Source organism: Pelodiscus sinensis, chromosome 25, assembly GCF_052426305.1.
Source record: "Pelodiscus sinensis isolate ZL-2025 chromosome 25, ASM5242630v1, whole genome shotgun sequence".
NCBI classification, from domain to species: Eukaryota; Metazoa; Chordata; order Testudines; family Trionychidae; genus Pelodiscus; species Pelodiscus sinensis.
The window spans coordinates 16,415,864-16,438,872 of NC_143076.1; the positions used below are offsets into that span (position 1 = coordinate 16,415,864).

Genomic DNA, 23,009 nt, shown 5'->3' on the forward strand with positions numbered 1-23,009 from the left:
CTATTGTTTTGAAACCCTGTGTGATGTACTGGGGGGGGGGGGGCGGTCTGCTCTGTAACCCGGGGTCCCCCTGCGCTGTGATGTGTGATTCCTACTGACTCACCACATGTGTATTAACCCAGATACCTGGGACCAGGTAACAAGGCTCTTACCCCAGGGGAGAGTCAAAGAGAGGGAGGTGGAGGCCAACACCTGGTTTGGGGGCAGGGTCTGGGAGGAGGCAGTCTTGAGCTGGAACCATGGAGAGAGACTAAGGAGGGGGGCTGGGAATCTAAGGGCCCAGGCACACCATCTCAAGGGGTCTGAGGCATCCTGGCCCAGACTTCTGTAGCCACGTCACGTCTGTGCTGTGCTGTATCCCGGAGAAGCAATAAACTCTCTATTCTACTGGCTGGTGGAGTCTGTTCTTGCTGCTATGGGGGTGCAGGATCGGAGGAACCCCGACTCGCCGTCACACCCTGCAAGCTGACTTTAGGGAAGTATCTGGTGGGGACACTTCACTGTATTCCAGACACCAGAACGGCGACCTAGGTAAGTCATAGGCCAGCAAGGGGCAACCTAGGCTAGCGAGTGGGCCACGTGAGTGGCCTCCTTCATATCAGAGGGCCACAAGACCGTGGAACCAAGCTGGACTCTCAGGGTGGGGTAGTTTGCTCACTGCGCGTGCATGTCTGAAATGTGCAGACTGTGCTGATTGCACCGTAGCAGGGCGTAGACTGGAAGTCACGGGAGCGCCCGGCCCTCACGGTGCCGTGTGCCATCAGCGCGCACCTCACGTCACGTGCCCTGGCTTGACTGCGTGTTGCTTCAGTAGGGAAAAAACACCTTACATGGGTGGAAACCTGCAGAATCTGGCAACCCTGCGTGTGGGCCACGGTGCGCAACATATTTCCCGGCTCACACACAGAACCCCCACGGGCTGTAGGCTGCCCACTGCGGCCATAGGCAATTGCCTCCTGCTTCCTGCTCTTTGGCCTCAACACATCCCAAAGTCATGGGTAGCCAGAGACTGGCTTATCCCCTGCCTTTGGGGGCACAGCAGGCCCTGCTCCTGCAGGTGGTGCTAGCCCCTCTGGGGATGGTGTTCGTCCTGGGTAACCAATTGGCTGACAGGCACGCCCGGGAGTGCGCGTGCCAGTTCCCATGCGTCACACTCTGAAAACGGGGGCTTTCATGTTCTCAGAGGCACCGCGGCACCTCTAAAAATAACACCTGTCAAAACTTGAGTCATCCAAATGTCTGTTAGCCCACAGCTTCATTAAACTAATAGATTGGCAACTCTCGGGGAGGGGGAAGGGGGGGGCAGGGCTACACCATCTAATGCTCCCTGACTGGGACCCCACCTACAGCTCAAATTTGATGTAGCGTCAAGCCCTTCACTTGTCTGAAGCCTCTTTTACCCAACTTCATTGTTCCCCATTCTGTCGAGGTTTGGACCGCAACGGAGCCTTATCGGCTCCCAGCGTGGTTCTATCAAGGCTGATCCTACACTGAGTCCCCCAGTCTTGGAAAGATGTAGCAAAACGGGCACCGTTATCTGCAGCCTCCAGGGCTATGTCTACACTTCTGGCTTTTTGCACGAGAAATATGCAAAGGAGGCTAAGCGTGGAATATCGCCGAGCCTCGTTTGTATACTAATGAGCCCCCATTTTTGCAGAAGAGGCTCTTGCACCAGAAGGAGCTGTCTGCACAGCCCCTTCTTGCGCAAGAAAAGCCCTCTTGTGCAATGCCGCTCCGCTGATTATTTTCGGGAATAGCGGCATTGCGCAAGAGGCTTTTTCATGCGCAAGAAGGGGCAGTGGAGGCAGCTCCTTCTGGCGCAAGAGCCTCTTCTGCAAAAATGGCAGCTCGTTAGGTATGCAAACGAGGCTCGGCGATATTCCACACTTAGCCTCATTTGCATATTTCTGGCGCAAGAAGCCGCGAGTGTAGACATAGCCCAGGAGCCCTTCATTTACCTGTTGGACCTGTGTCCAAGGCGCATGCACAACACACACCCATTCATGCAAATTCTGGTTCACCCCACTTCCTTTTCCCCAAGCCCATCTCAGTTTAGGCAGGGAAATTGGGGAAGGTAATAAGAGGGGAAGGGAGATCCTGCTGCCTACACTATTGGTGGTGTATCACCTGTTGTTTGGCCCCAGCACATTTCAAAGGGCACTGTTCGGCAAAAACTGGTTTATCTGCGGCATTTGGGGCTCAGTTTTATGCCGCACGGTTAAGCGGGAGGAGAGTCAAGGAAACAGCCCATCCTCATCCTTTGGGGCTTCAAGCATCCTGAACTATCTTTTTGACAGTCCTCTGCCTGCCTGGTGAACCAGCAGGATCTATAACCCTCGGCAACCAGAACGCAACAGTCCCATGAAACAACACTGCAGCATTGTCATTAAAGGAGCATTCGCTTTGCCGGCGAGAAAACTGCCTGCGATCATCTTTTATGCACAGGCTCTGCTTTCGGGCTGGTTGAAATGCAACTTGGCCCAGGCTCCCTGCCCGCCACAGGTTGGGAAGCCCTGAAATGGTTTCATTCGGTGCCACGATTTGGGATTTCAGCTCTCAGGAGGAAAAGCCTGAAGGAACAGGAAAAGCTTCTCCCCGCTCTCCCTGCCAGCTCCCGGATAAATATTTCACTGCACGGCTTTAAAAAATAATATATATCCAGAAAACAAAATGTCGCTAATGATTTATTGATGGCTCCACAAAGCTGAACTAATGTGTGAGGCAGCAAACAATCTGGAGGGCTGCATGTCCTCCAGGCCGTGGCAGGAAGCCGAGGGGAGGGGGCAGACACTGGAGGGGGGATCTAGGAGTGATGGGCTGCAATGAAGGGATGGAAAGTTAGCCTGAACATGAGGAGAAGCAGACAGGCTGGGGCACGGCCTCCCCAGGAGAAGGGCAGGGGCCTGGTTTTCTGGAGACGTTTAAAGCACCAGGGAACAATCCGGTGTTAGCTGGGAGATGGATGGGAGCTCAGAGTCAAGGCTTAATTGCTACAGTTCCATTTGGGTTTGCCACAAACCCTCCCTGAGCATCAGGGGACCCCTGAAGTGTCTCCCCCCTCCCCCACATGGCTTGGCACTCAGCCACACAGCTATTTGGCTTCCCTGTCTGTGGCGGTGTCAGTCAATAGTGGAACAGCGGGTGCCACAGCCCAGATCTGCATGATAGAGCTAAGCGCACCCAGCCCACGGCTCAGCATCCCACTGTGCCACCAGGACAAACACAGGGGTGCTCAGCCCTCCACTCCCAAGTATTCTCCCAGCAGGGGCTGGAGAGCTGCTGCAGGGGGAGGGGAGAAGACGCTAGCTGATCAAATTCCCCAGTTTACACAGAGCACAGGCCTGCCTCAAGCTAGCTCCCTCACCTACCCCAGCTGCGTCCATCTCTGAGCCCAGCCTAGCCACCTCCCACCATGCAAAGGGAAGAGAGGCCTTGCCTCCTCCCTTTTTATAGCCAGGGTCATTCATCAAGCTCTAAGCACCCTTGAGCAGCCTCACCTGGAGGGCACTTCTCCCCGCCCTGCCAGCTGAGCCAACACCTTTGAAGCAGAAATCTCCCTGGGAGCAAGGATTTTAACCCCTTCCCTGCCAAGAAGTGGCTGTGTTTGCCCACTGTAGGGGAGGTATATTACAACACAGGATGTTTGCAGCCAGGGGTGCCCTCACCCAGTGCAGGGATGGGCACTTTCCTGGAACTATAGACCAGGAGCTGGGCCTCACGTACGGCCCACGCACTGGTGCGAGGGGCAGGGCACAAGGGTTGGTGCGAATGGGTAAATCTGAACTGGACGTGCAAGGGGTTGAGTAGCACGTGGGGCGACGGGCACAGGGCAAGGCAGGAGGCATTAGAAACACGCTTCCTTACCTGGGCTTCCGGGCAGGGTGTGTGTATGAGGGAGCTGAGCTAGAGCCCCTTTGGGAGATGCGGAAAGACACTGAAGCACAAGACAGCTGAGCACTGAGCCTGGAGAAACGGAGGGGGGGACACCCCAAAAGGCTGATACCTTGAGGAAGGCTGGCCAGGAGCCAAGAGGGGTGGATGTAGGGCCCCTGAGGCATGTTGTAGACTCCATAGAACAAAGCCAACCAAGCGCTCATGATGTAGCTCAGAGCAGGGAACCAGAGACCTACCCCAGGGCTAGGGCCATGGTCAGCCTGCGAAATCTTGAAGTGATCAGCTGGAAAACCATTGAGATGGGGCTAAATCAATCTCCCCACCTTGGTCCCATGGAGACTGGGAGCTTCCCCCTGCTGATTGAAATATGCTGCCTATTGCCCATTGCTCGAAACACCCAATAGCTATCGGGGCTGCAAGAGCTGGCCAAGTTACAGGGCCTGATCCTTCACTGTCTGGCTCATTGGGCCCAATTTGTTATTTCCCTGCACTTGCATGGCCATTTACCCCAGCGTAAGAGACCCCAGACTGACCCATGCATTGCACACGGTAGCATAGGCACTGGGACAGCACGGTGTGTTGTTGCACTAGTGTACGGATCACTTTGTACCCGTGCATTGCATGCAGTAGCATAGGCACTGGGACTGCACAATGTGCTGTTGCACTAGTGCACCGCACACTTTGCACCTGTGCATTGCACATGGTGGCATAGGCACTGGGGCGGCATTGTGTTCTGTTGCTCTAGTGCACCACACACTTTGCACCAGTGCACTGCACATGGTGACATAGACACTGGGGCAGCATGGTGTCCTGTTGCACTAGTGCACCACACACTTTTCACCAGTGCTTTGTACATGGTGACATAGGCACTGGGGCAGCACAGTGTGCTGTTTCCTTTGCACTTGTGCATTGCACATGGTGGCATAGGTAGTGGAGCAGCACGGTGTGCTGTTGCACTAGTGTATGGACCGCTTTGCACCTATGCATTTCATGTAGTAGCATAGGCAATGGGACAGCAAGGTGTGCTGTTGCACTAGTGCACTTCACACTTTGCACCAGTGCACTGCACATGGTGACATAAACACTGGGGCAGCATGGTGTGCTGTTGCACTAGTGCACTTCACACTTTGCACCAGTGCACTGCACATGGTGATATAAACACTGGGGCAGCATGGTGTGCTGTTGCACTAGTGCACTTCACACTTTGCACCAGTGCACTGCACATGGTGATATAAACACTGGGGCAGCATGGTGTGCTGCTGCACTAGTGCACCGCCCACTTTGCACAGGTGTTGGTGATGACCCAAAGCTGAGGGCAACAGAAGATCAGCCCCCTAGTGGCAGTTGAGGAGGTTTCAAGAACACTGCCATCCTGCCTTGGTAGCACTATGCACAGGCACTGAACGACCACAGCAGGGCAGATTTTGGAGCTTATGGGGAAAAAAGCATTCCCAGTGTCCTCCCACCTTCCTTGAGCCTGTGAGGTCAGAAGCCACGACTGCTCCCCAAATCGCAGGCTGCAAGGGGCTTGCCCACACTCTGTGTCTGTGAACAGCTCTGCCAGACCGTGCCCTTTGAGTCTCTCCTTTGTCCCTCGGTGACTTTTCCACAACCTTATTTACCTCTAGCAAAGTTTGACATGAAATTATGGCTAATTAAATTTAACTGCTACATGGTTTTGTCCCCCACCTCTTATGTCTACGCTCCCCGCATTCACCTCTGATGCGATTCCGTATAACACGTATGTTATCTGGGATATTTGCTTTAAATCATTTTTAAAGAAACTGATTAAGTAGGGTGTCAAAAAGCCATCCATTTCAAATAGCCTGGCAGATGATTATTAAACTGCGTTTGTTTGATTAACATACTCTAATTCAGTTTCCCAGTTACTCTCCGCCCCCTCTTTGGAGCTCTCCTTGCATCTGAAAGTCACCCCTCAAGAATAGTTATTAGAGCTGTGAATTGTTTTTTTTTATTGTGACCTGGCAATAACCAATAAATCTGCTCATCCCTAGCCAGGAATGAATTCTAACCAGGGTGAAGGAGGGAAGGGGAAGGGAAAAGATATTGGCCAAGGTCTTGATGTTTCGTTAATTTCATTTCCGTGAAAATCAAAAGCAGGAAAGAAAGAATGACAAGTGAGAAATATCTGGCGAGAGCTCCAGGCCATCTGACCTTACCCGAAGCAATATCACTGATTACCTTAGACCGGCCCTTCTCGAACTGTGGGTCGGGACCCCAACGTGGGTCACAACCCTGTTTGAGTGGGGTCACCAAGGCTGGTATTGGACTTGCTGGAGTCTGGGGTCAAAGCCAAGTCCAATCCCCATTACTTGAGGCCAAAGACAAAACCAGGAGCTGCTGTCCTGGGTAGTAGGGCTCACTTAAGTTATAGGCCCCCTCTCCCTTGGGACAGATGCGCTTGGGCCTCAGTTTTGGCCTGATTAGGCTTTGAAATTGCCCCACCTAGGGTAGCAGGGCTATGGCTTCAGTCCCCCCACCAGGAGTCATCTTTGTTGTCAGAAGCAGGTCACACTGCCGTGAAATTTGAGAACCTCTGTCTTAACCGTTCCCCTGTAGTAGGATTCAAACACAGGACCTTCTGCACTGCCTACCATGCTTTGAGCCAATGGACTGGCTCCCTGAGCTGCTGTTTGCTACTGGACCAGCCACTAGGAAGGGATGCATGCAGATAAACACACTTTGCTAGCTTCTGTAAGGCTACATCTGCACTGCAGGCTTTTTGCGCAAGAATGACTGTTCTTACGCAAAAACATGCGGAGTGTCTACACTGCACACGCAAGTACATTTACAGTACAGCATCAGAAAACAGGGCTTCTTCCGGAAGAGTTATTCCTCTCCCCACGAGGAATAAGCCCTCTTGCGCAAGAGCTCTTCCACAAGAAGGCAGTGTAGACAGGCAACATGAATTTCTTGCGCAAGAAAGCCCTATGGCTAAAATGGCCATCAGAGCTTTCTTGCGCAAGAGAGCGTCTACACTGGCACGGATGCTCTTGCACAAAGGCACATGGCAGTGTGGACGAGCACTTGTGGAAAACCTTTTGCACAAGAATTCTTGCGCAAAACACTTCTTGCACAAGAAACCTGCAGTATAGATGTAGCCTAAGAGTACTTAGAACCCACTCTATCATCTTCATTTAGCATGGACACTCTGACAACTTTTCCCCAATTTTTTCCCTTCTCTTTCCCTCCCCATCCCCTTTTATCTGCTGTTTATTTTGCAACCTGGACTCCTTAACTCCATTCTTCTGAAGAAGTGGGTTATGCCCACGAAAGCACATGATACCATCCACACGTGTTGTTTGTTGCTATGGTGCTGCAGGACATCTGGTTGTTTTTGAAGTTTTTTCGGTGATGCTATGTCTACCCAGCAGCGTTATTTCAGACTAATGTGGTGTGCGTCCACACAGCAAGCCCATTAGTTTGAAATCAATGTGCAATAACGGGCTTCTTACTCCGACTCCTGTGACCCTCATTGTACGAGTAAGGGAAGTCGGGGGAAAATCAGAGGGTGAGGGCTCTATTTCAAAATAACTGCTGTGTAGACAGTGCCAAAAATCGAAATAAGCAATTAGCGTAGCTCAAGTTGTGTAGCTTATTTCGAGTTTAGCCCTGCAGTGTAGACGTGCCCTTACAGACTAAAATGGCTACCCCTCTGAAACCTTTAGAGGCTGCTACTCTGGACCATCTGAGGTTGACTAGAGCTCAAGTGTACACAGCTAACAATCTCACAAGTCATCAACAGGCTTTGCGTGCCAGGATCTCTACCGCAACTGAAGCAGCAACTCCACTAGCCAGGAGCAGGAAGAAGTTGTTATCCTCTAGTGGATTAGCCACCAGAAAGGAATGTACACAGACCATGTTGCATCTGCACTAATAGGCACTATGGAATTGCTGAGTGAGAACCATAGCAGTGGGCACAAGCTGTTACCAAGGGACTGGTGTCTTGTACCCAGTTCCCTGTTGTGCTTATAAACTGACTCCTCAGTGCTTTTAACGCCCTTTCCATCTTCCAAGTGCTGCAAAGACTTTAGCTGATTCTTCCAGCTCTCCTGCGCGTAGGATGGAGTATCTATTGCAGAGCTCCGTGGATGGCCCATGCACCAATGAGGAATAGCTACAGGGAGCAGAGAGCATGGCTGAGATCGAAAAATGGCCTCTCAGGAGCAACTGAGTCTCTCCAGGCAGACTTTGGTCTCTTGGATCCAGACCCAGAATAAGAAGAGGCTGGATTTGAGGCTTGGTGTCGGGGGTGGAGGGGGCAATGAGGAACACTCACAAATGATACACACAGGAAGCTCGGTGCTGCAGCTTTCTTCGCTGCAGTGCAAACGGCTCTCTGGTTTATACTTAAAGTGCTACTGTAGCAGCTCTGTTAGGGTTCGTCTAGTCTGCCGTGCTATTTTGGGATACCTCCGGCATCCCGAAATAGCTATTCCTTGTCTTTTGAACCAGCCCGTTATTTCAAAATAGATTTTGAAATAACGGGCTCGCTGTTCCGACATCCCTGTAACCCTCATTCCACGAGGGCTCTAAGGGATGTTTCGGAATAGCGATTCATTTTAAAATTAGATCGAGAGAAGATACGCAATTGTGTAGCTCAAATTGCATCCCTTATTTCAGCCTACGGGTGCGGCGTAGATGCACCCTGACTGTAGTGCGTCAGCATAGACCAGGGTGGGGAACTTTTTTTTATCGGGGCCCACAGACCCACAGGAAAATCAGTAGGGGGGCACACACAAGTGAGATTTGGGGGCCAGATCCAGGCAAGACAAGATCTGCATCCCCATCCCTGGCGTAGACTTTCACTCCAGAGAGGGGAGGGATTTTACCCTCCGTGCAGGTAACCCTCAACCCCGAGAGATGGTAGCTAGGTGGACAGGAGAAGTCTGCCATTCACCATGCTGGTCACCACAGCGGCATCTCTCGGGGTGTGTGTGTGGATTTGGTACGCCCCTGAGCAACACAGCGATGCCAATGTAAATGTTCAGTGCACACCCAAGCTCACTCTAGCCCAGGTATTCCTTTGGCCCCGAAGGAGGCACAGAGTGCAGTGGGAGTTTGACAACAAAGTGCCTTCAGAAACCTGGGCCAATATTGCTTGCCCGAGGCCACTGTCACCGCTGTGAGTCTGGATTTCCGGGGTCCATCATTTCTGATTGTAAAAGGGAGGGTGTGACGTAGTGGGGGTACCTTGCTGGTTGCTATGCTGGGCAGTGGGCTGTGAGTGACCTCCACTGGCTGCAGCACGGCCCAGCAAGGCAGGGGATGAGTCACTAGGCAAGGGTCTCTCTACCTGTCCGACCAGCTACCCCCCCAGGGAGAGAAACAAAGAAAGGTGAAATGCCGCCCCTGGCTGGGGGGCAGGGCTGGAAGAGAGTTAGTTTCTGTCTGGGATCATGGAGGAAGCAGCCTAGGCAACAGGCTGGGATTTAGGGGCCCAGACTCCCCCATCTTGAGGGGGGCTGAGGCATCCTAGGCCTGCCCTGTAACCAGATTATATCTGTGCTGTGCTGTGTCCTGGAGAAGCAATAAACTCCCTCTATTCTACTGGCTGGTGGAGTCTGTTCGTGCCATTACGGGGGTGCAGGAGACGGGAAAATCCCAACGCGCCGTCACAGAGGGTGCAGAGCGCAGGTAGCTCTGGGGCTGAAGTACAAGGCCTGCGGTGACGAGAGGCAGGGATTTGGGGTTTGCTGGTGTTGAGGTATCATGAGCCATTTGGATGCATCCAAAGAGCAGTAGCCGGTAATGGAGTAGGCAGGAGTCAGGAGACATGGTGGGGGAGGGTCTCTTCCCAGCTTTGCCATTAGCCTGCTGGGGGACCTCGGGCAAGTGTCTGTACCACTCCATGCCTCAGTTTCCCCACCTGTAAAACAGAACTAATTGTACTTGGGTCAAGCACTTTGAGATCGACTGATGCAAAGCACCATCAGAACTACGTATTATTATTGAAACAAAACTGGAAAACCAGCTTATGCATGTTCTTGGCTGTGTCTGGATCCAGCATGAAGGGAGTCACATTACAAGCTCTGGGTCTGGTTTCTCTTTGGACCTGTTGGTACTTGGACAGAGGGCAGGGAGTCACCCTTCTGGTTCAATTTCCTCCTGGCACACTGGGGCCTTGGAAGCTGTCTCATGATCTGAGCCATCCACTCATCTGGGACGGGACAGTCTCAACATGAAGGAGAATTAAAAAAAAAAAAAATAGCGTCAAAAGTGAAACCCAGCCTGTGCCGTATCTGAGCGGGGAGATTTTGCAGCGGCGAGATTACACTTTCAAAGCGCCATATGACTGGCTTTATTTTTACTTCAGAGATACTGGGAGGCTTTCCAAATTTGGATTTGGCGGATTACAGTCCTTGCACTAGGAATAAAATCCCCCACTGGGGAGGAAACAGAAAGACCTCCCAAGATGGATTAGGCGGCGCTCGCCTTGTGCGTAGCTCTGAGAACAGCCTCCTGGTGCAACGCAAGACTCCTCTGGGAAAAGAAGGGGTGAAGGGAGGTTAGAGCTTCACTTTCACACAGCTCACCTTTCTGTGTGCGCCCCGTTCCGTGTCACTCTAACTCGCGAGGCGGATCAGAGATGAGAACACAGCACCGGGGCGCGGTTCAGCTGAGGGAAGGCAGGGCAGGATTCCTGGGTGGAACCTCTCGCCAGTTTCCCCAACTCTGCCTGCCCTCCCCTCATGCAGGGGGAATTAATGCTGAGCCTGAAACTGCCTTTTGGAAGCTGCAAAGGGTGGAGAATGGCAGAGGGGAAATCCAGCTCTGCTCGTTTTGCCAGAGATGGGCTTGTCCCCCTGGACTGTGCCATGTGGATCTTGCCCACTCCCACAACATAGCTCTTGTAGGAAGAATAGGTTTGGATCAGCTGATGTAGGGATGGTTAACAAAGGCTACGTCTAGACTGCAGGCTTCTATAAGAAGAAGCTTTTCCGGAAGAGATCTCCCACAACAATTTCTTCTGAAAGGGCACGTCCACACTGCCAAAGCACATCGAAAAAGAGATCTGCTTTTTCGAAAGAGAGCGTCCACACTGAATGGATGCTCTCTCGCATTTAAACTGTGATTACTATGGGCAGAGTGGCCACTAGGGCACCTGTGCTTTTTCCTCTTTCCGCTTCTTCCGAAAGAACTCCCTCTTCCCCGTCCACACACGCCTTTTTCCAGAAGAGCTCTTTCGGAAAAAGGCTTCTTCCTCGTAGAAAGAGGGTTACCAACGCCGGAAAACCCCCTGCTGGTCTTTCGATTTTCTTTCGAAAGAACGTGATTGCAGTGTGGACGTAAGTGAAGTTTTTTCGGAAACACGGCTGTTTTCCAGAAAAAACTCTGTCGTGTAGACAGAACGGCACACGAGAGCAAGAGGCCTTGTCCAGCATGACATGGCCTCTATGGGAGCAAGGAGCCAACAGGCGGAAATACACTGAGGGAAGCCACCTGGAACGGAGACAGGGCCCTGCCGAGGGGCAGGTCACAGCAACCTGTGTGAGCCCACAGAATGTCAGGGAAGAGTGGGTCCAAGGGAGGCAGAGTTCCATGTGGGGCACTTCAGGGAGAGGAACAGGGGTCAGGCACAGGCAGCTCAGGGGGAAGAGACATGCACTACTCCTGGTCCAGGCTGGAGTGTATCATGCCACTGTGTGACCAATGGCCCGATGGGAAAAGTGTCACAGGGAGGGATGCTGGTTCTGATTAAAGGCAGCTTCTCTGTTGCCGGTTGGTCCCAACCCCTAGGAAGTCCTGGGTAGTGGAGCCCACCATATGTCAGCAGGGGAGAGGGCTTCTAGGACCCCCTCTGGGGCCCAATCTATCCCCACCGCATGGGGGCAGGGCTGGATTCACAAGGCACATCCCACCCATGCTGGTGGCTGAGGGGCCTGCTGTGGGACACACAGCCCCCCCGGCTGGCTGTCTAGTACCCAGCCTAGCTCAGCAGGGAAGGTCTGTCTGGTGGCCTGCATGAGCTGTGTCACTGTGGTCACAAGCCCCTCGCTCCGGGGACACTAATCCGCCCCCTTCTCCGACTCAATGGACCGTGGCGGCGGCACTCCAGCCTGCCCCGAGGGGAGGCTGGGCTGGCGTGGGGAGTGCCCTGGCCCATGCTCCCCCGCTTCACCGGAGAGAGGCCCCCAGCATCTATGGTTGAGACTCTCGCCCCCCCACCTGCGCTGAGCACCTGACACCGGCACCCAAAGGGGTCAAGAAAAGCCAAAGACTTACTGTCCGCTCTCGCTCGTTACGTCTACGAAGACCTTGATCCTCATTCTGCGCACAAAGCACGGGCGAGACACCGCAAGAGAGAGAGGTTACCGTCCGCACTGAGCAAGGCCAGCGGCCGACACGGACCTACCGGCTACAGGGCGGCTCTACAGGGCTCCTTCCAGCACAGGGGAACACGGGGGGCTACAAGAGGGTGGCAGGCGGACCCGAGCAATCCGACTCACTCACACAGTCACTATGGCCACTGCAGAGACCCCCCCCCCCCGCAGGTGTGCCTGTCCCTGGCTGTCCTCCCTCCCACGGAGACTCTCTCCCCAGGTGCCCCTGTGTCTGGGGGGACCCAGACTGTCCTGTCCTGCAGCAACAGGAGCAGGGGGCCAGCCTGGTGGCAGAGATGTACCAGAGAGATGCTGGAACCTTCCAGCATTTGCCAGCAGCACTTTGCAAAGCTCTTTCCCGTCCTTAACATCCCGCAGCCTGTGATATCCTTTTCTCCTGGTGCATCCCCCCCTTGCTCCCCCCTGCACCTTCCATCTCAGGCCTTCCCGTCCCCCACCCACTACAGTCCCAAAGCCTTGAAGTGCCATCTGCCCCATGCACCGACACTAGGGGCCTGGCCTCAATGCATTCCCTTGCTGCAGCAGGAGGAAGGAAGCGTCAAGCACCAGGGCGGTTGTTTTGCTTCCCTCAGGCCTACCCAGCCTCACCCTCTTCTTCTGCCTGTGCCTGTCTGTCGCTCCGCTCCCTCCCTCCCTTCCCTGGCTGCCGTGGGCCTCCGAGACCTGCCGCTTCGGCTCAGATGCGGGGACCTTCCATCTCCTGTGGCCTGTCCCCTGGAGCAGGGCCACAACGAGGGAAGAGGCAGCGGGAGGCCGCAGTCACCGTGAGTCGAGACAGGCTTGAAGGAGGGGCACGGGGCACCGGGGCAGTGCTCCCTCTAAGCTGAGCGCTTGGGCGACCACGCAGGAGAGGTTCAAATGCTGCTATTGGTGGTGCACATCTATGCACATCACAACATTTATTCCGCACACAGATGGAAAAAAATGAGGGGGAACAACGCACAGGGACATCACAGCTGGGGAGAAAGCGGCCAACGCCCTTCCCGGACAAACAGCCCCGAGTGGTTTGGGCAGGTTCCCAGAGTCCAACCGCTAATGCAGAGTGCCCAGGGCTGCCCGCCACAGAGCCTGGCTGTCCCCTCCCCGCTACGGTGACAGGGTTGCCCTGGCAACCGCAGGATGGGAGACGGCCGCCCCTCCCAAGAGGTCGGCTGTCACGGGGTGGTGTGCACCCCCACATAGCAGGGAGGGAGCGGGCTGGCGAGTGGAGGCTGCAGCGTTGGGAGTGTTACCCAAAAGCCGGCTAGACTGTGCTCTAAAATGGGCTCCCGTCCCTCCTCCTACCGTCGGCCACAGCTGGATTTCGGACACGCGGGTGGGTAGCTGCCTGGCCAGCGTCAAGCTCGCTCCATTCCCAAGAGCCCTGGTGGGACATGGACGGTCCCTTGGCCACTCCCTGCCCCGCAATAAAGACCCTTTCTCACAGGGGAGGCCGTGGCTGTGAGTGGCCGAGGGACCCCGGTTCTCCTTGCCAAAGCCCAGCTTTCCCCCCCTCTCTGCCAGCTGTCCTGGCAGCCCTGCCTCTGTGCCATCCCCGCCTCTTTGTCCCTTCCCACGCACTGCCCACGCGGCTCTACCGCCTGCCTTCAGGGGAGGTGTGGAAGCCTTGGTGCCTTCCCTCGCTGCTCTGCCCCTTGACAACGGCTGCCCTGGCAGCCCTGCCTTGGACACGCGTTGTGCCAGGCTCTCTCAGTCCCCCTTACCAGCAGCTCCTTATCGCTCAGTGGCATTTGCCTCTCGCGGAGTTATCTGTGCCCACACAGCCCGTGGAGAATAGATCATTATTACATGGGCCCAATTAGCTACATTATCAGTCTCCTCCCTGTGTTCTCTATAGCTCCGACCGCAACGGGGCCAAGCCTGCTGTGCCATTAGCCACGCTGCTCCAGGCTAAAGCATGCAGTGATTTTTGGGGGGTGGAGTTGGAAGCAGAAAGTGGGGTTCAGGGCCTGAGCCAGCAGGGCTCTGCCTCCAGAAACTGGGAGGAAGAAAAGAGGGGGGAGTGCCCTCTATTGCCCTTGGCCTGGCTGCCCCAGTCATGGAGTTGGTCACCTCCAGATTTCTCTGCTGTCTGGAAAGATGGAGTGAGCCACCGTGGACGGGGATGGAGGTGAAGGGGATGTGAGCGATCCCCGATTGTCACCACCCGCTGGAGACAACCAGGACCGTTCCCTGAACGAAGCTAGCGTTAATGGGATCCAGAGCTGAACCTCCCTGCTCTGGGGAGCTGCCAAGCCAAACCAGGGCTGGCCAGGCTCTGCCCCCTGCTCACGATGAGAGGCAAGGCAGAGCGGGGACGAGGGGTCTGGCCCCGCTGTTTGCTGCCCTGTACAGGGTTGAGCCTTCCCTGCAAAGGAAGAGCATTCCCGGTGCAATCCAGCTGGCTGAGGGGCCGTCGGGGCTGGGGTTGGGGCTCTCTAATAGAAACCAGGGCACCTGCCGCACCCCCAGAAAGTCCCTGGGCCGTGTTCTGCAAAGACACCCCAAAGCACAGCCATCCAGAGTTGTAATTCCACTGCGAGGGCGTAGCCGCCCCCCGCATACCCCTGGCCCTGGGTATCGCGGCTGCTCCCCATGCCCATGTCCTAGCTCCAAACACCCATGCAGCCACTAGCGCCTCTGGATGGGGTCCCCGGAAGCTCTTTTGTTTGCTTGCTAGAGGGAAGTTCCTACGACATCACGGGAGTTTAGAGCTCAGCCGGAGCCACCTCATTAGGCTCCCTCTTTTAAAACCCCCCCCCAAGCGTGGGGTGCGTTTGGAGCCGGGGTGTCGAGTAGGGAGGCTCCCAGTCTCTGAGAGGGCTCCATCTTCTCGGAGCCAAGGCCTGGCCCCTGGCCCCAGAGACAGAGAGTGAAAGTGGAGAGAGAAGTGAAGCAGGGGGTTGGACTCGGACTCCTGTAAGGCCGCAAGAGCAGAAGCGAGAGACTCTGCAGTATTGACAAAGGGCAGGTGGGGAGGATTTTGGACACGGGCTGGTCTAAGAAGAGCAGAGGCCTGTTCTACTGCAGGATAAACCACCCCCCGTGAGCCAGCACTGGGGGTTATTGATAACACAAACTCACACGCCTAGGGGGAGTGCAGGAGACTAGACTCGACAGACTGGCAGCGGGGCAGAGTGGGCTGACAGACTGAAACGAGGAAAACACACACACGCGTTGACAAACACACTCCAAGTCTCACACATGTTCTGTCCATACACAGAGGGTAGGTCTAGACTACAGGGTTTTGTCGACAGAAGTTTTGTCAACAGATACTGTCAACAAAGCTTCTGTCGACAAAGAGCGTCTAGACGACATCCAGATCTGTCGACAAAGCAAGCCGCTTTGTCAACATAACAGTGTGGACGCAAAGGACAGTGTAGATGCAATAATGCCTTCTATCGACAGAACTCTGTCAACAAAAGGCGTTATTCCTCGTAGAATGAGGTTTACATACGTTAACAAAACTGCTGAGTTTTGTCGACGTTATGTCGACATAACTCAAAGGCAGTGTGGACGCAGGTATAGTTTTGTCGACAAAAGTCCACTTTTGTCGACAAAACCCTGTAGTCTAGACACACCCGTACACACATGTATCCTCTCTCTTATACAAACTCTCTCTCTCTCTCTCACACACACTCTCAGACACCCACTCTCAGACACACACACACACAAGCAGTGGCCAGTGGACGAGCAGCCGTGGCCATGGTGAGCAGCTTTTCTCACCGCCTGACTGCGGGAGGCCAAGGGCAGAGCGGGGAAGACAGACCATGAAACAAGAACACCACGCCGGCTCCTCCAGCCCCCTGTGCTGCACTTAGCAAGTGTCCCTGCTGAGCGTCGGCAGAAGCGCCCTGGTGGCAGGACACACGCCCTTTCGTCTCCCGCGCCCAGCGACGCTGAGCCCTGCCTCAGAGCAGGCTTGGCTTCTTGGCTGCCAGATCCGGTGGCCAACATCTGCCTGACCCACCTGCAGGCTCTGGCTTCTCCGGGAGAGCAGTTCCCTTGCCCAGCCAAGCAACCAGCCCTGTCCCACCCTCTCATCTAGCTGGCCGGCCCCCAGCATTTCTAGGGCACTGATCCTTCCGGTCCCAAGCCTCTCTCTCCTCCACTTCTCATACCTCTGGTTTTCTCCAGTCCTTTCTCATTCGCTCTTGCAGGTTCCTCCCCCTCTCCCTCGGCACGGCGTAACCACAGCCCCTGCGACCCACCTTGCCTTCTACTGCACGCTCCTCCGCTCAGACCGGGGCAGCTGCCCACAAGCATGGAGGGAACAAACTTCTCTCAACAGGCCCTGGGGACTTCAGCCTCCTCTTCGGCCCCTCTCACCACCGCCGCTTCACTGCCAGTTACCCGGCACGTCTGACCGGAAGCCCAAACCAAGGCGCCCGGCTCCCACCCTCACTTGACGGGGGAAGCCAACCAGCCAGGCACCAACAATGCCCCCAACCTCTCCACGCGGCGCCGGCCCAAAGGACAGGCAGCCATGCTGCTGCAGGCCACATGCACGAGAGGCTGCGGCGTGCTTGCTTTCCGTTCTTTCGGGGGCCACAGCAGGACCGGAGGTTGCATGCAGCAGCACCATGAAGATGCAGGTGCGGCGGTGGAAGGGGGGAGAGGTTAGAATACGACGGGAACCATTCCACAAGGGAGGGAAGTGACAGGCGGTGGGGGGAACACAGATTCCACGGGCGGAGGTGGGGAGGCACCGAAAGGAGAGTGCATTTGTGTACCTGGAGGCCAGAATTTTAGGGGAAAGGCCTAGAGTGCCATGCGCTAGCGTAAGTTAGGCTGGATGGTTGCATACTCGACTAGGTCTCCGCCAGCTTGGATGGAGCTCCGGGGGCTGGGCGTCGAGGCCAGAGCGGATGTGTCCAACTCTGCATAGTGGACATCACAGTCCTTGGTGCCTGAATTCTGGAGATGAGAGAGCAGTGAAGCGTGAAAACACAGCGGGGATGGCAGAGGGCGGGATGGGAGTGAAGGGGTAGGGGGGTGAACACCAGGGAGGAGCGAGAGAGAGAGGCACAGTGTGCGGAGAAGTGGGGGGCATTGCATGGGAATGGGGGGGTCATGCCGAGAGGAATGAGAAAGGAGAAGCGAGATGGGGTGTTTAAAAAGAAGGGGGAGAGAAGAAAGACAAGAAGTGAAAGGGGGATCAAGGTAAGAAAGGGGGAAAATGAACAATCATTACGACTAAAATCCCCCATCCAAGCCAGGCTCTGGACTCCCCGTTTGTCAGCCGAACTGGACACCCACCCGATCGCTCCAAACTCTCTGGACACACATGCCCTACAGTGTCCCCTGCACTCTGGCGGCTACCCCACTTCCAGGCTGCTGTGTCTTTGGGACATGACACCGGAAATCCCAGCCCCCCTGACGTCAATGGGGACAGACGTTCGCCTGGTGGGATGGTGAACTGGATTCAATCCTCATGTGCTGCCAGCCCCCTCCGGGAGTTGGCATTCCCCCTGCAGAAGGCCTGGGAGGGGGCAGGGGACGTGACCCAGAATCAGGGGCAATGCTTGTATTCCAGGCCCCGGGAGAACAGTGCATGGGCGGGTGGGTGGGAATGGTCATTAGATCCCTCGGGATAGCCATGGGGCTTTGGCAGGAGGGTCCCAAAGCTCTTCCAAGATCCTCCAGTCACTAACAAAAGTCCAGTCACCCGTGAAATATTGCACACGGAGCTCTCAAAGCCACAGCTGGGTGCCTAAAGGGCAAGAAAACACCCTTCCCATAAGGGAGGCACTGGGGTTGGGTGGGGATCTGTCTTTCCCTCTGCTCCTGCTCCTTGTGTGTTGCTCTCTCATGAGCGGCCTAGCTAGATTGCTAGTTCTTGGGGCAGGGAACACCTCCGTGATGCGTCCGCAGAGCACCCAGCATGTCCGTAGTTGATCAGCAAGGAGGACCCTTGCACAGACAACATGATACATACCTGGCCTCCTCAGCAGGCTCCCTTCTGGGGACCACCACACGCCTCAGTAAACAGAGATGAGCGAACCTCCTGAGAGGTTTGTTTTAGGGTGGGGGAAACTGAGGCACGGAGCAGGGCCGTGACTTGCCCGAGTTCACATGCCAAATCAGTGTCGGAGCTGAGAGTAGAACGCGGCTCTTCCGACGCCCAGCATTAAGGAGCACTGCAAACACCCGCTCTAGGCAGCATTTCGGGGGTTGCCTCTGACCCAACCCCCACCAGGTGGCGGGGGTTAACCGTACCACAGGTGTGTTTGTGCCGGCACCCCAAAGGAAAGGCAGGACACTTCCAGAGACGGGAGCCTTTTCCCACTTCCCCTCCCCAAGCTGCTGCAGGCTGTACACACTGGGTAACAGCAGTTTAATTGGAGAAAGTTGTCTGCTCTGCCTTTGAACAGTTCTGACATTTACCAGTCGTGGCAGGGCAGTTCCTGGAGGTTTAGGGCTCTGGGATGAGCCATTTGAAACACCTGTTGCTGCCTGGGGGCAGGTGGTTGGTTGAGGCATCACCTCAGACTGTCTTGCTCTACCATCTATCCTGGTTCTTCCGGTGTCCAATTCCCCCCAGGGGCCCAGACTGCCTGGTCTTTGGAGGGGAACCAAGAGATGGCAAGATGCATTTTGTGCTGCAGGCAGGGAGACGGAGCTGACGGGTTAGCTGCAGGAAACCCGGTGCACAACGTTTGGGGCAGGGGGTGTATGGGTCATACACAGTGTAAGGAAGAAGGGGGCATGTGTGTGTGTTGGTGCACAAGGTAGTGGTGAACACGAGGGCTTGTGAATGTGTGTGACATGGGGGTTGGTGTAGGTGGCAAGGCGTATAGAGGGAGAGGCGGGGGGAAGGGGCTGGATGAAGATTACTGAACATCTTTGGTTCTGTGCTGGATGATGCTGGTCCCAATCTAAAACCCCGACCCCGAAGACCGTACTCTGGCTCCAAACTCTGCTGCGGAGACCCTTTCTCTGGGCCTGGAGAGGCGGGACCCAAAGCGCGAGGGACCCTTCGGCCATTGTCCGCAGTGCTGCCCCACGGCCTGCACAGCCCCACACAAGGCGGGCTCTGGGAGCGGGGTCTGTGTCTTGGCAGAAGCCCCTAAGTCTCCTCCACTCACTGCTCATCCCTGCTCCTTGCTTGGAGCAATAATGTCTTGCAATATCCATGGTGTGATGTGTACACAAGGGGCTAATGCGGACACCCTGGCCACTGTCCTGTAAACCAAATGAACAATACAGCTGCCGGGATCAGCAGACCTTTTCCTTCAGCACCTGCAAAGGTGCAACCACTCCCCGCACATGTACCTCACACCTGGCTTGCACACTCACACCCCCAGGCTGTTAGCTCACATCCACGTGCAACACAGACATCCTACGAATGCACCCCTTAGCACACATGCACGGCTTCAAACACACACACACGAGTGACATTTACACACCCTCGCTTGTGCATGCATATACTCGCTGGCAAAGCCACGCACACGCTGGTACTCCCAGTCCCAGTCGTGCACACACAGTTACATACACTAGAGGGGGGGGTCGGCGCTGTGAGCTTTGGAGCCAGATCTGGCTTTTGCAACGTGCAAAGCTGGGCTGCATTTGGAGCCCCTCCACCCCCACCCCCACACACTGAAACCCAGACGCACATGCACATGCACACAGACGCACACAGCATGATCCCCAGCAGCCCATCCAGACCTTGTGTCTTTCTCTGGCCTGAGATCCCTGGAAGAGGAAGCAGAGCTGAGCCCATGGGCACTGGCCTAGCTTGGAGCTTGGAGGGGCTATGCTGACTGGATGTCCAGGCCCTCCATTTCTGACCCCCATCTCCACCAGGGCAGCAGGGGGGCTGTGACGGCGCGTTGGGGGTTCCCCGTCTCCTGCACCCCGAAATGGCACAAACAGACTGCACCAGCCAGTGGAATTGAGGGTGGTTTATTGCTCCTCCAGCACAGCGCAGCACAGATGTAATCTGGTTACAGGAACTGGGCTAGGATGCCTCAGGCCCCCTTGAGATGGGGGAGACTGGGCCCCTAAACTCCAGCCCCTTCCCCTAGGCTCTCCTCCATGCTCTTCCACAGTCTAACTAAATTCCCCTCCAGCCCTGCCCCCGCAGTCAGGGCAGCATTCCACCTTCCTTTGTTCCTCTCCATGGGGGGTGTCTGGCCACTGGTTCAACCAGTTTGGCCTTATCTCTGCCTAGCCAGGTTTTCCCTGCTGGGTCTTGCTCCAGACAGCAGGGGTCACCACAGCCCAGCAAGTACCCCCACTACGTCACAGGGGCATGAGGTTATTTGGTACTTGCCTGCCCACAGGAGCTGTCGTGTTTGTGTGTTTGTCGGGGGGAGGGCAAGGGGAAGGTGTAGCCTTGGCTACTTGAGCCTGCCTTAGGCCTGGACCACTCTAGAGATGCCAGTGAGCACCACTGCTATAGGGAAAGTGAGGTGCAGGGAGGGACACATCACCCCTGCGGCTGGGGCGTGAGGGAGTAGGGGGAGGAGGAGACAGCGGGAGGTGAAGCGAAAAGTTCCTTCTCTTGAGGCACAGGCAGCACCGCTCCCCTGCCCCCGGGAAACACCCAGCCAGGAGCAGCCGAACTGCCTGTCCTTCTGCAGGCCTGGGGGGATGGGAAGGTGGAGGTGTCCGGGCAGTCCAGGACACTGGTGAGGATGGTGAGTTCCTCTCGCTAGAGCCAGGAGGGGCCTGGAGTCGCCCGTGAGAGATGATCACAGGAACTGAGGGGCCTCTGCGGCTGTGGGTGGCCACCGGGCAGGCTCGGCATGCAGGGCTTCTCTTCTCTTCCACCCGTTCTCTCTCCTCCTCCCGCCTTCTCTTTCCCATCTCTGGCAGCGCTCTCCCCCCTCCCTCGTCTCGCTAATCCCCTCCCGACTCTCTTTCTCTCCAACTGTGTGAAACCATCACCCAGAGGCAGCAGTTTTCATGCATCCCTGCGATGAAGCTACTTTATCCCAAATTACGAGACATCACACAATTCATTTAACGCCTAAAGAGCCCGCCCCCCTCTCAATGCAGCACGCTCGCTCTCTGGTCCCTTCCCCCATCTGCATCTCAGCAGACAGAGCGCCAGCGGAACAGGAACATCCTGCATTTCTCCAGCACCTCCCCCTCCAAGGGGGTCCTGACGGCAGTAACAAGCCATCTACATGCAGGAAACTCTTCAGCCTGCAGCTGCATCTGGGGTGGAACATGCTGCAAAGCAGAGCAGGGCAGGAAGAGACCAATTGAAACCACAGGGGAATTTAGGGGGCAGGCTGCAGTTCCTCACCCTGGGGTGTGAACTGTCCTGACAACTCCCAATATGCAAAAGGATTTATCTTAATTTCCCCACTTATCTCCAGCAGCATGTCAGAGCCTTGGTATCAATCATCTGCAATCTCCACCACTGGCCTTAGAGGTTCCTCATCAAAGTACAAGTTGAACCTCTCTAGTCTAACCGGTGCTGAACCAAAGAATTTGCCGAACCATGGGAGGTCAATATAGTCTGGCAGCATTACCAGCCCTTCCACTGCTCACTGGGCTCTTAGGGTACGTCTACGTTAGCCCCCTACATCGATGTAGGGAGGCTAATGAGGGCAACCAAAATTGCAAATCAAGCCCGGGATTTAAATATCCCGAGCTTGATTTGAATGTTCCCAGCCGGTCGCCATTTTAGAAATTGACTAGCCCAAAGTAACTGCCCGTGTCTACATGCGGCAGTGAAACGGGTTTCCGAGTTAAAGCCCCTAAATCGAATTAGCTGGTAAACCCCATTGCGGGAGGAATACCAGCGAATTCGAGTTAAGGCTTGAAAAGTCAGTCAGCACTGCGGGGGCCTAAGCCAATCGTCCCAGGCAGTCTAGTTGTACCTCAGCGGGTGTGTAGATGACGGAGTTACCCATTGCAGAAATGAGGCCAGCTATCTCGTAGGGCTGTCTCCCTTCTAGATCTGCATCAGTCCTCGAAAACAGCCATCCCCGCACGGCTGCAAAATTCCTTCCCTGTCTGCCTGGCCCCTAGTCCCCTGCTGCTGCTGCCTTGCATTAGCACCTGCCTGTTTCGAGCTGAACAAATCCACACAAAACACAGGGTGGTAAAGAAGTGTCCTCAATTTAAAGTCAAGCTCCGGGCAGTTCTGCCCTGCAGAGAACTGCTTTCTCAGGCTGCAACTCCGCGTACATTGGGGCTCTCTCAAGATCACTTCATGGCACCTCCAGCTTAACAGTCTCTTCAGGACCGGCCGGGTCGGAGGCCCAAATGCCTTGTGGAACCACCAGAATCCTACCCTAGAATAGATCCCAGCACCTCCTACCTCCGTCCCTTCCATCCACCTCCCGCTCCAATGCAGATTCGCACCTTGCCTCTTCAACCTTCTACAAAAAGACTTGAATCTTTGCTGGGAACAAGGCAGAAGTCCGTTAGCAGCCTGGTCCGTTAGCATGCGGCACGCTGAGCCCGTCAGCCCCTGAGTCCCAGAATAAACATGCCTCAGAATCAGTGTAGGTCTGCAGCTGTATTCCCCCCACCTGCTGCTAGCGGGGTATTAAGGACCCCCGGCTCTGAGTCCCCTGGGGAGATGGGGACCCCAATAGGCACTCAACACAGGGCAGGCCCAGTCAGAAGATGGACCTGGAGCCACAGACAGATCCTTAGTCTTCCAGCCACAGGAAGGTATAATTTCAGGAAAGGGTGTGTGTGTGTGGGGGGGGGTCTGGTGTCTTGGGACTGGCGTCAGGGAGTGGGGGCAGGGGGTTGACTCACCCACACTCATGACAGTCCTAATTGCCACCCCGTGTGCTGCTG

General features: G+C 55.4%; 1 protein-coding gene across 3 annotated transcripts in view; it reads right to left on the reverse strand.

Moving 5' to 3' along the window:
* The window catches only part of NECTIN1 (nectin cell adhesion molecule 1), a 180,209-nt gene that overhangs the window by 3,344 nt on the left and 153,856 nt on the right, over positions 1-23,009 (reverse strand). The window contains exon 9 of one of the 3 annotated variants that reach the window (XM_089773394.1): positions 16,973-17,156. The exons of 1 other annotated variant lie outside the window; for it this stretch is intronic. In XM_089773394.1, coding sequence (XP_089629520.1) covers positions 17,016-17,156 — 141 coding nt within the window. In that variant the 3' untranslated portion in view covers positions 16,973-17,015. Of the gene's footprint in view, positions 1-16,972; positions 17,157-22,134; positions 22,672-23,009 lie in introns of those variants that run through there. One more of the 3 variants, XM_075909739.2, reaches the window with a different exon arrangement.